We start from the raw sequence: 18,826 nt of genomic DNA on the forward strand, positions 1-18,826 counted from the left end.
AGTCCTCCAGGGCTACTGCTTGGTACCTGAAATTGGTCAAATGTGCACCATTTTCTTTCTGTTTTCTTTTCTTTTTTTGAGATGGAGTCTTGCTTTGTCATCCAGGTTGGAGTGTGGTGGCATGACCTCGGCTCACTGCAAACCTCCACCTCCTGGGTTCAAGCAATTCTCCTGACAGCCTCCCAAGCAGCTGAGATTATAGGCGTCTGCCACCACACTCAGCTAATTTTTGTATTTTTAGTAGAGACGGGGTTTCACCATGTTGGTCAGGCTGGTCTTGAGCTCCTTACCGCAGGTGATCCACCCACCTCGGCCTCCCAAAGTGCTGGGATTATAGGCATGAGCCACCGTGCCTAGCCATGTGCACTATTTTCATTCCCAGTATAGCAGTATCTTCAAATCTGTTCCTTCTGGGATTTAAACCCTCCTCTTCTCAATCCCTCAGACAATGAATGTAATATTGGTAACCTAGAGAGCTCCATTTCCTGATTTCTCCCTCCCTCCAAAAGCTTTCAATACCATGGATGTAAAACTACTTCCAGTGATTCATAAAAGAAGGAACTGTAAATGTGTGAGCTGATTTATTTACACATATTTATAAAAACAATCTATTTTGACCTGAAAATGGTACCAGCTCAACACACTAGATGTACATAGAATATGCCCTTTTATAGGCTTCACTCTATAATAAACTCTCCATGATAAAAATAAAATTAAAAAAAATCCATACCTGACTAAGAAGTTGTCCATGAAAAATGTTGTTTACAACATTCAGAACTTGTTTGATAAGTTTCCTTTGAGAAGTGGGGATAAGAGCTGGTAAACTGGTACCAGTTGTCTCTAATTCATGTTGTATTTTATCTAAAAGTTCACAAAGAAATTCCTGAGCATCTTGTTGGGCATAACCCCGAAAGGCAGGAATGAGTCTCCACACCGAGTGTAGCATAGCAAATGGTGAGACCAAGGCCCACTTTCCAGACCACATGACTTGGAACAAAGTATGCAATTCATGACAAAGAGAAATGTACTGTGAAGTCGGCTCCCTTGGCTGAATAAGTTCCATCTTTCTACCTTTTGGTGCTCCACCACTGAGTCCTGATGACAAACTTGAATGTCTGGAGCGAACAAAACCTGTATCTTTTTCTTGACATTCATTCATTTGATATGCTACTGTATCAGTGACTGGTGGATGCTTATAAGATCTTGTCTTCTCACTAGCAGTCACAGCCAGCCATTGGTTCAGATCAAGCTTTAAAAAACATTGCCGAAAAATAAGTAAATGACTCAACACCTGAAGAACAGAATTCATATAGCAAGTGTTTCCCAAATTTCTCAATCCTGTTACGCCAGGAGTTACTACTGGCCTTCGTTTAACTGAGGAGTCACTGACTTTTTTAGATCTTTCATCTTCTGAGGTAGAGACCACTTTATCTTTTGCTGGTGATGCTGGAGTCTGTGCTGGCCCCTCAAGAGGAACTATTTCTATTATGGTTGACTGAGAAAGCCCTTGTAAACGTAAACTCTTTCTTGGAGGCATACTTTCCAATTCTACTTTAACTTGATACTCTAATTCTTGCTGTCTTTTCTTTACTTCTCTTTTTACTACTATTTTTTCCTGAAATTGTTCTTCTTGCCTTTTTCTTCCAATGGGTGATTGTTCAAACCATGTTCGAAAGATTTTACCCATTAGGATCCTTCTCCTGTGCCAAAGAGCAGCATACATTTGATCTTCATTTTGAAGCAGAGATTGGGCATCATCATGTAAGAAGTAAGAATCATCACCTGTACCCAAGGACCGTGAAACGCTTCCACTGTGAGTTGTGCAGTGAGAATTTTGACTTTTGATTGCACTTAATGTACTTCGCAGTAACTTCAGGTCTCCAGTTGCATTATCATTAAGAACATAATCATCACAAAGGTAACAAAAAACATACATCTCATTCACCTCCAGTGCAACAGGATGACTGCTTTCTTGAAAGTGCATGAGTGCATGCTCCTCAATATATCTTCCGCAGGCAACATGGGAGCAGCTAAGGCAAGCCCAAATGGACTCGGTCGTGTTGCAGTCCACGCAGTGCCATTTCTGAGGGTTGAGGATGGAGTGGTCTTGAGCAAGCTGCAACTGCCCAACATGTTTGCACTTATCCATTGTTAGCATTTATTTAGCCTAGCTGAGAAACGCATAATCCAAACAAGTCTGTGTTCACCACATTTGAAGCATCTGAAAACTAAACAGAACAATGTCAAGTGTTAATAAAAACAAGATGCAAATATTTTTCATGAGGTGTTTTCCCAAGTATAATAAAGATTTGTATCCTCTATTCCCGATTTCTAGGCTGCTTATCATAACACCATTTGCAGTTCTTACTTTTCCCTTGCTCTAGATGTCCCTAATCTCATATCCACCTCACTCTGAAAGCACAGATATTTCACTTTCTCTCTTTCAATTTTTAATTTAATTCAGTTTTATTATTTTATTTGCGATGGAGTCTCATTCTATTGCCCAGACTGGAGTGCAATGCACAATCTCGGCTCATTGCAACCTCCACCTCCCAGGTTCAAGCGATTCTCCTGCCTCAGCCTCCTGAGTAGCTGAGATTATAGGCGCCCACCACCACGCCCAACTACTTTTTCCGTATTTTTAGTAGAGATGGGGTTTCACCATGTTGGTCAGGCTGGTCTCGAACTCGTGACCTTGTGATCCTAGTGCTGGGATTACAGGCGTGAACCACTGCCCCAGGCAGATATTTCACTTTCTCTGAGTCTCCTTTAACAACTTTTGTTTTTAATTTTTTGCCACCATCTAGTGGTGAAAAATGGGTAGTAACTTTCCACTAGAATAGCTTAAGTTCTATCCTTTTTGCCCAGTAGTCTGAGGGCAATTTCCAAAACTACATTTTTTTTTTTTTTTTTTTTTGAGACAAAGTCTTGCTCTGTTGCCCAGGCTGGAGTGCAGTGGCACCATCTCAGCTTACTGCAACCTCTGCCTCCCAGGCTCACAGGATTGTTGTGCTTCAGCTTCCCAAGTAGCTGGGATTACAGGTGTGCGCCACCATACTTGGCTAATTTGTTTTTTGTATTTTTAGTAGAGACAGGGTTTGGCCATGTTGCCCAGGCTGGTCTTGAACTCCTGGGCTCGGGTCATCCACCTGCCTCAGCTTCCCAAAGTGCTGGGATTACAGGCATAAGCCACTGTGCCTAACCATTTTTCTTAAAGACTGGGGTTGTCAAGACCCAAATGTATCTCACTAATATTTATAAACATTCTGAACCCCATGTTGAGTTAATAAAGCATAATCAAAGATGAAACAACAAGTCTTAAGGCAGAAAAATGTAGATTTGAATTCTACCTTTGCCACACGCTGTTAAATGTATGGTTTTGAGCAAAGGTTTTAACTTCTCTAAACCATCTGTAAAAGAGAGAAAATCATACCAATTTCAATTGAACTGCCGAAGAATTGAGAGACAATATTTATCTGACACATGGTAAATGCTCAATAAATGGTAGTTTTAACTGTAGCTATAGTGAACAAATCTTAATACCCTATTCAAATAAATCAGATATTCTATTTAATTACCATTAAACTTGTTTTTTTCCATTTAGTCAATCAATAATTAATTCATGGCTCTATACCATACTCTGAGACTGAACAGACATGATAGTTGGCTTTAGGGAAAGAGAAAGACAGAAGTGGAGAATGTGCTTTTGTATTTGAATATTCTCAGGAACATACAAAAGGAAATAAAGAGAAAAAAAGGAAGAATATGAAGTGGGTAGCAGTAAGCTTTTATTACATTCTGGCAGGCCTAAACCTATCTGAAATTATAAGCTTATTTTTAAAAAAGCTTATGTGATTTTTTGACACAGAAATTTTTCCTTTATCAAAGTCAGGAACATTTCTGCTGTAAGTTATTTATATGTAATGAACAGAAATCTTATTTAAAAAGTAGTGTTTACAAAACACTTTTTTTTTCATTGATTTAATACAAATTGAAGACAAATTTCAGAGTTTGAGTGGAGACCTAGTTACAAAACACTAAAAACATCCTATGTATCATGACCAAGTCATTAAATTTTTAGGGCAGTTGAAACTGTAAATTTCAATGGTACCTGCAAGTGCCACCTCTAGGGCCTTAGGAAAACTACAAAAGCAGTTGATTTTTGGTTCCTTCCTACCTCTTTTTGTAAAATCTAGTCATCGTTCCTTAGTTTTTAGGTATCCCAAGTCTCACATCTCCCTCCCTCCCTCCCCTCCCCTCCCCCCCCTTCCCCTTTCTTTCTGACAGGGTCTTGCTCTGTCACCTAGGCTGGACTGCAGTGGTGCAATCTCAGGTCACTGCAACCTCTACCTCCCAGGTTCAAGCGTTCTCCCATCTCAGCATCCTGGGTATCTGAGACCACAGGCTTGTGCCACCACACCCGGCTAATTTTTATATTTTTAGTAGAGACGGAGTTTCGCCATGTTGCCCAGGCTGGTCTTGAACTCCTGGCCTCAAACAATCCACTCGCCTAAGCCTCCCAAAGTGCTAGGATTACAGGCATGAGCCACCATGCCCGGCCCCCATCTTCACACGTTTCAAGTGCACATTTTAAATTTACTTCTCTCTCTCTCAAAATTTCCAGAGATTTAAAATCTGGTTGAATATGGTATTTTATTACAACACTTAGGATTTGATAATAGTTGCTAATGGCAAAATTGAGACATCAGTGATTAATATATTCCATTATCCCATATCTTTCTATACTGAGGCAAGAAACCTTGGAGTCATCCTTGACTCTCTGTAAATCAACTCTTCAAGAAAAATGGTTGGCTCCATCTTCAGAATAGACCGAGAATCTGACTACTTAGTACCTCCACTGCCACCAATCTGATCCAGCTACAATCAAGTCTTAGCTGGATTACTGCAGTAAGGCCCCAGATGGTCTCTCCACTTCTGTCCTGACTGCCACCAAGTCTACTCTCAACACACAGTAGCACCATCTGCATCTAGACCTAGACAGCCAGTTACTTTAGGGACCCCTTGCTGTGGCCTTCCTCCATTAACACATAGTCAGCAAGGCCAAGGGCATGTGGCCACCTGAAGTCTGCATACACCAGCAACTCCCCTTCTAGAACTACTTGCTGGTACCGGGGACTCAGAGAATTACTTTCCCCAATCATCCCCAAGCTTGCTTCTAGGGCCTATGAGCAACAAAAAGCTACTGATGAAATCTGTAGAGGAGAATGATATGATCAGATCTATGGGTTACAGAGGGATCTGAATTACAAAGAGCTCTGAAGAAGGGACAAGTGATTAAGAGAGACTAGGTGTCCAGAAATTATAAGGCAATTAAAGCTGTAGCAGTTTTGAAGAAGGGGGCAGAGTAGAATTAGTACTTAACAAACACTGGTTGAGAAAACTGATTCAATTTGGAGGTTAAGGGAAAAATCTAGGGCTCTGTATTACCTTTTATTCAGTTACACATGTTATTGGCAGTTCAACATTCTTAGGCCGGGTGCAGTGGCTCACACCTGTAATCCCAGCACTTTGGGAGGCCGAGGTGGGCAGATCACGAGGTCAAGAGATTGAGACCATCCTGGCCAACATGGTGAAACCCATCTCTACTAAAAATGCAAAACTTAGCTGGGCATGGTGGCACGTGCCTGTAGTCCCAGCTACTTGGGAAGCTGAGGCAGGAGAATCTCTTGAACCTGGGAGGTGGAGGCTGGAGTGAGCCAAGATCACACCACTGCATTCCGGCCAGGCAACAGAGCAAGACTCTGTCTCAAAACAAACAAACAAACAAACAATCAAACAAGAATATCCTTGCAGAGAATGCCAGCATTTACTCTCAAAAAAGATCATTTCATTCCAAAATTTTAAACAGGTAAAATGAGTTAACACCTTACACAGCATTCAGAAAAGGCTCCATAGAAAAAACCCTGGTGAGGATATATACATTTATTCTGAGGTTATCTCTGGGTAATGGGACTGCAAATTACTGTGCTTTCTTTATTCATCCATACTTTCAAAATTGTAAAAATAACAAAATAAGTTTTACATAAAAACAGCTCAGATAGTGTTATGTCTGTGCTAAATTATACACTAGCCTCTTTACTCCTTTCTCTACTCTGCAAATACATTCATTTGAATATAAAAAAAGTACCCATTTCATTGAAGCTATTGCTAAAAAAATCTATTTAGATGATAGCAAAGTATTTGGCCTTCAACAGGAAGTGGCATCTATAATTGAACACATGATTCTACTTGACACAAAACTGTGAAAAGGGTGAAATCTTGATTAGATGTCATCCATCTGAGAGACATTTTGGTAGAAGAGAGGTATTACAGTAGAATGGTTAGAGAGCACCCCTGGAATCTAAATCCCCGAGTTTAACACTTGACAGGATTTACTATGTGACCACAATTATGTGCTACATACCTCAGTTTTCTTATCTGTAAAGTAACAGTGGTAATAATACCAAAAGGGCTGTTGGAATTAATTAGAACAACTTCTGCACTTAATAATACGGCCCTCAGTACATCTTAGCTGCCAATTGCAACAAAATAATAAATTATTATTATAAATGCTAGTTTCCTTCTAGTTGATCACTGTTAGCCAGGGGTTCTGTCTTCTCAGCCACATGTGTACTAAGTCCAACTAAGGTGCTAACAGATAATCAAGATGTTAGCTAAGGACTAAGGTCTGACCTCTCCCAGGGGTATTTGCATTTTAAAAGGGGGTCTCTTAAAGATAAAATCTTTTTAAAAATAGAACTATGTGAAACCAGAATAGTGGAATGGCAGATCACGAGATTAATATTTTAGGGCAGGGGGCCCATTTACCCTATTTATGAAAGAAACCAGTAGCAGGTGGACAACAGAGGCAGGGGCAGGGTGGAAAGCAGGAGCTGAGAGCCAGGCCACTGTCACCAGAGATCTCCAGTTTGTGCTCCAGCCTGGAGCTGAAGCTCAGACAGTTACTAGGGTATCCCCAAAGGGGCCTCATCACACAAAGATCTAAGAGCTTGGAGAAAAGAAAGGAGGATGGGAGTATTTTCTTGACACTTCCTATTTTCCTCCACTGGGTTCAGAGCACCTCTTTTCATTTGCTAATCCACTGCTGTGAAGCTATGCATTAACTCTGGCACCAGCAGACTGGATATATGAATTTTGGCAGTGCATTCATTTTAAAGATGTATTACCTAACAAAACATTTTTATATCCCTGATGCAGATTCTGATAAAATATTACCTGTACCAATATAATAGCACCATACAAATAGGATGCTTGGAATGAAATCTATAAGAATTAAAACTATATGTGCTGTCATTCTTATGCATTTAAAAAATGTTTCACACTTGAAATTCAAATTAGTAGCTATCAAATGGCTTTTTTTAAAAAAACTTTTCATTTTCTCAGTGTGAATTGTCAATAAAATGGCTTTTTAAAAACAAAGTATACTATTTTCATTTTAAAGAATGATATACATACAAATATTCTAAAACCTTTTTATTATTCTTCAGTGCAAAAAGACAATAAAAAATTTAATTTGTTCAAAGAAAGCCATTTAAGCTCTTAATACTTTTCATCTTTTCATACCTATGACTGAGTATGCATTTAAAAAATTCTCGTGAACATATCTCTAAAGTTAAATAATTGTATTTGACTTATTAAAAGCTAATTTTATGTAGAATTAGTGTATCATTAAAGCATTTATTAAACAAAAACAAAAAGGAGAAGAGAAATAAAACAGATGATCTTATGAGGGATTTGTAATCAATGGTTTATACCAAACTTCAAAGTCAAATAAGATCATAGGTAATATATTTAACTTGTTACAGTGCAACAGTATAAAACTGCTTATATTCACCACAGTGAGGGCTCTCTGAAATTAATTTTTTTCTTTTCCGTTTTTTTTTAATTGAGATGGAGTTTCGCTCTTGTTGCCCAGGCTAGAGTGTAATGGCATGGTCTTGGATCACTGCAACCTCCACCTCCAGGGTATAAGTGATTCTCCTGCCTCAGCCTCCTGAGTAGCTGGGATTACAGGCATGCACTACCAGGCCTGGCCTTTTTTTTTTTTTTTTTTTTTGCATTTTTACTAGAGATGAGGTTTCACCCTATTGGCCAAGCTGGTCTCAACGTCCAGACCTCAGGTGATCTGCCTGCCTTGGCTTCCCAAAGTGCTAGGATTACATGCATGAGCCACCATACCCGGCCCCAAAAGTTAATTTCTATTGACTCAAATTATAGCCCTTTGTAACCTACAACCCAGGGTTTAGCATGTAGCATAATACCTTCCTGTTCTATTTTCATAGCTCTTCAAACCTCTTCTGATAATGAACTCGTCCTACAGAGGTTCCAGCAGGGGTTTGATCATCAGTTCTAGACAGCTGACCACCCAGACTTTATCCTTAGCCCTAACCTTTCTGAGCCAGTCTCAGACACAACCCAAAGTCAGCTTACCTATACATCTTACCTTCTCAGAATTAGCTTTTCCTCTGACGGTATTTTCCTCTAACGGATACTATATTATCATTCTAGGACCTATGCTAAAAATCTTAAGGGTTTTCTTTGCTCTTCCCTCCCATCTTTTCCACTCCTGTGTATTTAGGGTTATTGTTTCCTAAGTCTCTATGACTTTTCATTTCCACAGCTATCACTCTCATGGATTTTATTACATTGTTCCTGGAAAACCATAGTTTGGTAGCCTCCAAACTTGTCTCCCATCATCTGGACTCTCTCCTCCATGCTGTCCCACCAAATAACCTTCAAGTTTGCTTTGAGCCTTTAACTCCTTTTTTGATTATATATATAATTTTAACTTCCTTTTTATGAAAGTAAAACACTAATCAAAAAAAAAAAAAAGAAAAAAGAAAGAAAGAAAGAAAAGAAAGCAAAACACATTCATTACAGAAAAATTGGGAAAGAGAACAAAAACATTTCCCCCAATCTCACCATACAGAAGTAGCAGTTTAAAAAATTTATCTTTTTAAAATTGTAGTAAAATACACATAACAAAATGTATCTTAACCATTTTTAAGTGTACGGTGTAGTGGGGTTACACTTACTTTGTTGCACAACCATCCATTCCATAACTCCATCTTGCAAAACAAACTCTGTGCCTAACAGGCACAATGTCAACCCATTCCCCCGCTCCCCTCGGCTTGTGTGAGGCTTTAACGCTTATTACTTAAAATCTTCCAATGGGCTGGGTGTGGCTGCTCAACCCTGTAATCCCAGTACTTTGGGAGGCCGAGGCAGGTGAATCATCGGAGGCCAGGAGTTCGAGAGCAGCCTGATCAACATGGAGAAATCCCATCTCTACTAAAAACAAAAAAACAAAATTAGCCGGGGGTGGTAGCGCATGCCTGTAATCCCACCTACTTGGGAGGCTGAGGCAGGAGAATCGCTTGAACCCGGGAGGCGGAGGTTGCGGTAAACCGAGATTACGCCATTGCACTCCAGCCTGGACAACAAGAGTGAAACTCCGTTTCAAAAAAAAAAAAAAAAAAAAAATCCTCCATTGGTGTCCTGTAGTCCAATAATGCAGAGGCTTTTGAACTTTGAGACTGAAACATTTTTACCTCACACCCCAGGAAATAGGTAACACACACACTCCGAAACAAAAGCCTCACAAACAATCCTTTAAAGAATAATGTATTCTGGGCTGGCAATGGTGGCTCATGCCTGTAATCCCAGAATTCTGGGGGACCAAGACAGGTGGATCACTTGAGGTCAGGGGTTCAAGACCAGCCTGGCCAACGTGGTGAAACCCCATCTCTACTAAAAACACAAGAAATTAGCCAGGCATTAGTGATAGATGCCTGTAATCCCAGCTGCTTAGGAGGCTGAGGCAGAATTGCTTGAACCTGGGAGGCAGAGGTTTCAGTGAGCTAAGATCACACCACTGCACTCCAGCCTGGGTAACAGAGTGAAACTCTGTTTAAAAAGAAAAAAAAAAAAAAAGAAGAATGAATTCTGGCTGGGCACAGTGGCTCATGCTCAGAATACAAACTCCCAGCACTTTGGGAGGCCAAGGTGGGCAGACTGCTTGAGCTCAGGAGTTTGAGACCAGCCTGGGCAACATGGTGAAACGAAATATGCAAAAATTACCTGGCATAGTTGCGTGTGCCTATTAGCCCAGCTACTTGGGAGGCTGAGATGGGAGGATCACCTGAGCCTCGGGAGGCTGAGGCTGCAGTGAGCCATGATGGTGCCACTACACTGCAGCCTTGGCAACAGAGCAAGACCCTGTCTTTGAAAAATAAAAAAGAATAATGTATGCTGATATTTCCTGTTTCATTTAAAAAATGCTGATTGCAACTAATTTCATAATAGCAGTTGTATATATATTTCAATAAAAACATACATTTGTTAGTCTTGCTTTCACAATTCTCCACAATCAGATTCTAACCTCTCTTCGCCTTATTACCCTTCTACCTGTCATGTGCACGCCAGCCAAAAAGTCAGCCCCAGCTAATTTCCAGAATTCATCTTCATTCTCCAAGGTCCAATTCCTTCATAAAATCTTTTTGGTCAAAAATAATATCTTCTCGGCTGGGCGCGGTGGCTAATGCCTGTAATCCCAGCACTTTGGTAGGCTAAGGCGGGTGGATCACTTGAGGTCAGGACTTCAAGACCGGCCTGACCAACATGGTGAAACCCCGTCTCTACTAAAAATACAAAACCAGCCGCGCATGGGTGGTGGTGCACGCCTGTAATCCCAGCTACTTGGGAGACTGAGGCACGAGAATCACTTGCGAGACAGAGATTGTAGTGAGCCGGGATCACGCCATTGCACTCCAGGCTGAGCAACAAGAGTGAAACTTTATCTCAAAAAAAAAGAAAAATAAATAATATTTTCTCCTCTTTTTTTTGACCCAGGGTCTTACTCTGGCACCCAGGCTGGATGACAGTGGCGTGATCTTGGCTTACCGCAACCTCCGTTATGGCAGGCTCAAGTGATCCTCCCACCTCAGTCTCCCACGTAGCTGGGATTACTGGCGGATGCCACTATGCCTAGCTAACTTTTATATTTTTTGTAGAGATGGGATTTCACCATTTGCCTAGGCTGGTCTCAAACTCCTGGCCTCAAGTGATCCTCCTGCCTTGGTCTTCCAAAATGCTAGGATTATAGAAATGAGCCACTATGCCCAGCCTTCTCTAATTTCTTAAAGTACTTTGGATTGTGCCAACATTATGCCACTTGCCAAATGTGAATCCTTATTTATGTGTGCACACATCCTTACTCTGTCACCTAATTGTTGGGTAGGCTCCTTATGGTCAAGAAAAGACTATATCCCAAACATCATCTTTTCACCTAAAACTTCTCTCAGGGCTTTATGAAGACTGTATAGATATATAGCCATATTGTTTCAGGCTACCAAATTCTTGGAGCAACCAATTAGCATTAACTGCAGGTCATTCTCTTTATATTTGAATCCAAGGTTGAAAACAGGCCAGGCGCAGTAGCTCATGCCCATAATCCCAGCACTTTGGGAGGTCGAGGTGGGTGGATCATCTGAGGAGTTTGAGATCAGCCTGGCCAACATGGTGAAAACCCTGTCTCTACTAAAAATACAAAAATTAGCTGGCCATAGTGGTGGGCACCTGTAAACTCAGCTACTGGGAGGCTGAGGTGGGCGAATCACAAGGTCAGGAGTTCAAGACTAGTTTGACCAATATGGTGAAACCCCATCTCTACTAAAAATACATTAGTTGGGCATGGTGGCACGCACCTGTAATCCCAGCTACTCAGGAGGCTGAGGCAGGAGAATCGCTTGAACCTGGGAGGTGGAGGTTGCAGTGAGCCGAGATCGTGGCCCTCCACTCTGGCCTTGGTGACAGAGCAAGACTCTGTCTCAAAAAACAAACAAACAAACAAAAAACAAAAAAAGCAGAGGTTGAAAACAGTAAGTCCAGCTGGGCACGGTGGTTCACACCTGTAATCCCAGCACTTTGGGAGGCTGAGGCGGGTGGAAACCAGCCTGGCCAATATGGTGAAACCCTGTCTCTACTAAAAATACAAAAATTAGCCAGGCATGGTGGGGCATGCCTGTAGTCCCAGCTACTCTGGAGGCTGAGGCAGGAGAATTGCTTGAACTTGGGAGGCAGAAGCCGCAGTGAGCAGAAATCATGCCACTGTATTCCAGCCTGGGTGACAGACACTGCCAAAAAAAAAAAAAAAAAAAGGAAAGAAAGAAAGAAAAGAAACAGTAAGTCCCAAACTGGGCAACATGGCAAGACCTTGCCTCTAGTTTAAAAAGAGGGATTTTTTCCCAACAATATAATGAGATCTCATCACTATTAAAATAATTTTTAAAAATCCACATGTGGCAGTACATGCCTATAGTCCCCAGCTACTTGAAAGCTACAAGAATCACTGAAAAATCAGAAGGGTGGCTAAATTTTTTTACTTCAAAAACGAACATTCTACTGTAAATTTTAGTTATCTTTGACATAACAAACTTTTCAGCCAGCCACTTCCTTTCTACCTCAGTTTATTAAGACACATTGAAAGAAAACATGGAATGGGACTATACAGCTGTAGGCCCTGGAGGTTCTTACAGGAGGGTATCAGGTACCAGATGTCAATGGTATGAATAATATAATATAGATATAATTGGTATAATTAGTAACTCAATTTTCAGATTCCTTCTTTAAGAAATATTTTAATAAGGCCGGGTGCAATAGCTCATGCCTGTAATCCCAGCACTTTGGGAGGCCGAGGCAGGCAGATCATCTGAGCTAGGGAGTTCAAGACCAGCCTGACCAACATGGAGAAACCCCGTCTCTACTAAAAACGCAAAAAGTTAGCTGGGTGTGGTGGCACATACCTGTAATCCCAGCTACTCCGGAGGCTGAAAAAAGAGAATCGCTTGAACCTGGGAGGTGGAGGTTGCAGTGAGTGCCTGGGCAACAAGAACGAAACTCCGTCTCAAAAAAAAACAAAAAACAAAAAAACCACAACAATTTAATACATGTCAGGAAGTTACCATGAAGAATAAACATCAAAAACAAACAAAAACAAAAACAAAAAAACAGCCAGATTAAATTACTATTTAATAAAGCGACAGAATAAGGGAAATGGCTAAAATGCATTCCTAAAAAGAATTAATGTATACAACTGTGTAGGGTGAGAAAATAAAGAAAAAAAGAATCTATATGCTAAAATCTGATTAGACACTGAGATAACATTTTTATTCACTATGAAGAAGCTTCCCCTCCATAGCTCATTCTTAGTCAAATAATCATCATACAATATTTACATTTTATATCTTAATGTTTTACCATCACAATTTTATAAATATTAAGCTATTTCTAAAATAGCCATTATTTTATAAACATTAAGATTGTTTAAAGTCTTGAAAGACCACAAGCTAAATCTAAACTTCTTAACGTGGCACATAAAAGCCTTTAAACTTTGGAACAATATATGCTTTTCTCCTCTCATATATGATGAACCACTTTTCAAACATCTTTTGTTAAGACGTTTTTAACAAATCTTACTGTGAATGTTTAATTTTTAAAACTCTTCATAATCAGGATATAAACTATTTTCATAAGAAATGGGCATGCATATTTTACACAAACACATATATATTCTACCTCTATTAAAGAAAGAAGAAATATAAGTACCACTGGGCATAAAATAGAATAAATTTTAAAATAAAAGTGTCACAGCAAGCATCTCATTAAAAAAAAAATCTTGAAGTCTCCTAGAGGGAGAATATGTTGCCTATTTTATTTTAATGAAGATAATTTCTGTAACAAAACATTTTTCTTTAAACAGTAACACACTAAACAGATCCCCTACAGGCTATTAAAAGTTGTATGATTTGTTATTTTCCATAATAAAAGATAGGAGGAAATGGTCGATAGGAAGTAGGCCTTAGGAATTACTAACCACCACAATGCATTTGAATAAAAATGAAAACAACTTTACCCATAGTTTGTAGTAATTAGGGTAAATCTTACCCATTCCTATAAGCAGTTTTCCATTTTCCATTTAATTCACAGAACCACCATAGTACTCTATCCTCTTAAGAAATGTTTGTAAAATGCCAAGGGTCAAGCATAGTGCTTGGTACACAGAAAGGGGTTCAATATTTTTGAATGAACAAATTACTCAACGAATGAACACAATGGGCTCTCAAACCCTCCCTACTCCCTCTTAGGTTTGCTATTATGTCCATTATGTGCTTTGGCACCTCTCCATGTCAATCATGATGTATTTCCTTTCCTTTATCCCTAGAAAGGCCCTGGTTATTCTTTCTTCCTTTAGAGATCTAGAATCTATAATTACCCCGATCTCGCTTGAAACTCATTAAACAATAAAGGACACCCTTTTCCCTCGGGCCTTCCTCATGTCTCTAACATGCCTCTTCTGCAGCAGAGATTGAATCTAGTTGAACCCGTTGTAAGATAAAGCTCCTGAAAGTAATTTCTGCCTCCAGGTTATTTGGATTTCTCACCTCATTCCTACCTAAGAAGTAATTTTGTTCCAAAACAGTTATCATTAGTGAGACATCAACGTATTTACACGTCAATCTACTCCAGCTAACTTCATAACAATGGGAGAAACAGAAAAATACTGAGCATCCTACTGTGGGTCTCAAAAATTGAATTCAAATATTCTGTGTATAAAATGCCTAGACTCTGTCATTCTAGCACATCTATGATCTAGCCTAACAAGCATATCGTTAGACTATAAAATAGCTTTTTCCTATGATGTGTAAAACTCCATTAATAATGAATTCTTCCTAATAAAGTTTTCTATGGGTCTAAAATTGCTGTGAATATCAGTTACACCTTTACAACGATCTTTTAGCCAGAAAGCCATTATTTGTTGAATCCTCATATATTTCAGTTATTTGTCACCTATTTAGCCTGGGCCTAATAGCAAAACTGTTCCCCATTACTGAATTCAGAGAATTATTCAGGCACATGATTTATCTCCTGTCTTGATACTCCTGAGCCCATGCCCCAGCCTCTCGGTAATCTCCCTGGACCAGACAACTCCATTAGAATCTGGCACCCACGTTTGTTCTGTCTTAACACTGCAGGAAGGACAGAAAACTCAAAGCACTTTTTTTTCTTTTTTGGGCTACCAAGAAGCCAAACTTTTGTACCTCTACCATTCAAAACCCCAATTCAACAAACTTTCACAGGGGTTTTTCCGCCATGTTAAGCAGTCAGGTACTAGAGATACACAAATAAAACACAGACTCTGTCTTCAAACAACCCAATGAGCAGAAAATTCTCTTATGCAGAACCAAAACGCTGTAATAGTAAGATTCAAATGTGTAGAGGAAAATTTGGTTGAGTGTATGACACTTTTTCTTTCTTTGTAGTACAGAAAAGGTAAGTCTGTAGAAAAAGGAGAAAGACAACTAGGTAGAAAATTTATTTCAAATATCTAACCCAAATCTTCAACAGATTTTCCATTTTAAGTATTCCAAAAGGCGTACCATTGTATATTACACTAAATGTGGGTTCACTTATCATTTAAACTTTTTTAAGCTAAAAAATCTCAAACAATTAACATTTGGGAAGAAAAACAAGACTGATATACAAAGTAGTCAAAACATTTCAACTTTCTAAATTGTATGCACTGGACTAATTTTTTGATATTAGAATATCTCCACATTTGAATTTGGATAGTCCACAGTGATAAATACTGGACTAAAATATTTGACATCGAACATATGCAAAACTAATGGCTAGTACCAAAAACACTAGAATGGAGAGAGAAAACCTGCAAGTGCCAAAACGTTTAAAAGCTCTTTCAAATATCCCGAGATGCTGAATTAAGAACAAAACGATTAGGGTTCCAAGAATACAAACTTTCATCTCTTTCAAGGCAACGGAATATTGAATCTCATTGAGATTATGAAATAAACCTGTGCTTAACTCCTATTTGGCTTTCCGAACTTCACCACAGTGAACAGCCCATTCTTTCTCCTTGTTTACAGCAAATGCTCGTTTTGAACACAACTCAAAATGGAATTCCAGGCCCCAAAAGTCACTTTCACCCCCACAGGCAGCTACTTAACAGATAATAAGGGATTCAAGCGCAGGACCTGAAGGTCTTATTTCCATGCTAATTTCACAATCCCCGTTTCTTTCCCAGAGACAAAAATTAAGATCTAAAAGGTAGCGGGAGTGGGGGACTTGAGGAAAAAAATAAGATTTTTTTTTAAAATTAAGATTTAAAAGGTGGCGGGAGTCTGAGGAAAAAAGTGAATTTCCCAAGAATTCCTAAATGGTTTTGCTTCTAATATTAAAACCAAGAAATTATCCAGCTATCAATAGAATTTAACAGCTGAAACTTGCATTTGAAACAATTACTATGTTTCACTTTCTTTTTTCCTGGGGGCAAGGGATGGTGTCTTACCTACTCTTAAAATTTAACATACTAACAGGTTCCCCTCCGCCCACACTGACAGGTTTCATATCCCACGTAATGAATTCAGTCACATGGCATTTTTTTCTCATCGAAGGCTATCGAGAATAGTTTTAGGAAGTGGATTTTCACGCATTGGGATCTTAAGCTGCAGCAGGTGCCGGGACCGATCGATGGAGAGTAGGCGGGCAAGACGCCCGGACGCGCATTCCTTCCAAACCAAGCGCCAGAACCGCTTGCCCGAAGCGCCCCGGGGCTTAGAGCATCACCTCACTGTAATCCCCGCGGCAGGGAGGGTGCGGCTGGACCCCGGCAGTGCGTGCTCCACACAGCGCCCAGCCCGCGCCAGCCCCGCAACGCTGGGGCCGGGGTCAGCGCGCAGCCCCTCCGCGTCCCCCAAGCCCCCGCCCGTGCTCCTTCTTCCCAGCCCGCCCCTCCAGCCAGTTGCATCTCCGGGCACTCGTGAGGTGGCCGCCGGGACAGGGCCGGAGCGCCGCAGAACCCACCGAAACTTCCCAGGGGTGCCAATTCAAAAATCGCCGGACCTGCAGCCGCCGCGCGCCCCTCGGCTGGCTCCCCTCAGCGCGCCCGCAGCCTCTGTCTCCCCCTCCCTCAGGACCCCCCAGCGCCCCGCGCGGCGGGAACACGCCCCCAGGTGCCTGCCGGCCCCGGGGGCCGCTCCCGCAGGCGGCCCCATTCAGCCAATCGCCGCGGCCGCGCGCCCTCGAGCACACTCACCAGCCCGAGCCGGGGCGGCCATCTTGACGCTCACCCTGGCCCCCAGTCCCCCGGTTCGGCGGCCGCGGAGACCCGGTCTGGCGGCTACGACAGCGGTGACGCGCGGCAGGCCCCGCCCCCGCACCCGCTCTGCGGGGACAGCAAACGCTGCCTACCCGGGCGGGCTTCGCACCTGTGGTGGTCGTCGGGGCCGGGGAGGGTAAACTGAGCGTGCCCTGTGTGCCTGTGAGCCGCAGAATCATCCACGGACGTCGTTAGTCCTTCCCGGAATTTCTGTGATTTACACAGCGTCGAATTGTTTGGGAGAAACGCGTGCCACTTCCGTTATCTTTAAAGCCTTCCCCAATTCACTTGCATAGAAATTCTCACAGAAAACGTTTCCTTCTTGAGATGACCCCTGGTGTAACTTTAGTGGCGATGACGACTGTGAATTGGGCTTCCTTGCATAGCAAAAAAGGCGAGAGAGGTTCCAGAACGGGCACAGGATAGGGACTGCTATCCAGAACTGCCTAACCCGAAATTGCCCATTTAAATAATGAAGTAGATACCGAAAAGAAAAAGAAGAAATAGATCAAGGAGGCGAAATCTTCCAGGCAAGTCAAGGCTGAGGTACCTGAAAGTTAATCCATTAATATTTATTGGATTCTTTTTGCTCAGCTCTGAGACAGATTGTTTTTAGCTGAACCTATGCTCAATGATGAGCCAGTTCTACTTTGGCCACCCTGTGGAGCATACTGAAAATGTAAAAACTCTCCAAGGAGAGCTTAAAAAGAGACAAAGATGCAAAGTTAATAATACATCAATACAGTGCAAAATTTTGCAATATGTAAGACAAGCTATAAAATGGTTCCTATCTTTTCTTCAACAATTTTATTATGAGTAGTATCTTTCAGTGGTATGAGCTGAATAAAGAAATGGGTGCTCAAAGGTATTCACAGCATATTATCCAAACACTGAAAAACTGAAGGCGGGGAGGTGTGGGGCGGGATTCTAACTAAAAGGAAATGACTAATTAAGATCTGATGGCGAGTTCGGGCGCGGTGGCTGACGCCTGTAATCCCAGCACTTTGGGAGGCGGAGGCGGGTGGATCGCCTGAGGTCACGAGTTTGAGACCAGCCTGGCCAACATAATGAAACTCGGTCTCTATTAAAAATATGAAACATTAGCTGGGCGTGGTGGCGGGAGTCTATAATTCCAGCTCCTCGGGAGGCTGAGGCAGGAGAATCGCTTGAACCCAGGAGGCGGAGGTTGCAGTAAGCCAAGATGGCGCCATTGCACTCCAGCCTGGGCAATTAGAGTGAAGCGCCATTAAAAAAAAAAAAATCTGACACAGTAACACAGGAAGTTCTTATGTCAACAAAATAGATAACAAAATAGCAATAGTGTCTAATCAATTCATACTTGAAAAAATAGCAAATATGTACGAAGGTTACAACTGCTTAAAATGTAGTCATGCAAATAAAGATTCAAGATAGGGGATAAATTTGCGTAATTTAATACTCATTTCATTCTTTTTTTCTATATATTGAAGTGCATAATAATTCTGATTCAATAATGGCCCCAGTGTACTCCTCCCACTCAAAACATCTAACTCCTGTCTTGTACTTTTGCCCACCACCTGAATTTCTAAAATGCATTAAAAGCATTACGTGGGCCGGGCGCGGTGGCTCAAGCCTGTAATCCCAGCACTTTGG

General features: G+C 41.2%; 1 protein-coding gene across 3 annotated transcripts in view; it reads right to left on the reverse strand.

The window, feature by feature from the left end:
* Positions 1-17,683, reverse strand: part of USP44 (ubiquitin specific peptidase 44) — a 29,658-nt gene extending 11,975 nt beyond the window's left edge. Inside the window, exons 1-2 of one of the 3 annotated variants that reach the window (XM_032298398.1) lie at positions 17,132-17,683; positions 731-2,228 (exon numbers count right to left, since the gene is read on the reverse strand). In XM_032298398.1, the coding sequence (XP_032154289.1) occupies positions 731-2,158 (1,428 nt within the window). In that variant the 5' untranslated portion in view covers positions 2,159-2,228; positions 17,132-17,683. Of the gene's footprint in view, positions 1-730; positions 2,229-12,824; positions 12,853-16,899 lie in introns of those variants that run through there. The other 2 variants (XM_032298408.1, XM_032298419.1) reach the window with 2 other exon arrangements.
* Between the last annotated feature and the right edge of the window lie 1,143 nt (positions 17,684-18,826).

Source organism: Sapajus apella, unplaced genomic scaffold (assembly GCF_009761245.1).
Source record: "Sapajus apella isolate SASKATOON/1434 unplaced genomic scaffold, GSC_monkey_1.0 scaffold2, whole genome shotgun sequence".
Classification (NCBI taxonomy): domain Eukaryota; kingdom Metazoa; phylum Chordata; class Mammalia; order Primates; family Cebidae; genus Sapajus; species Sapajus apella.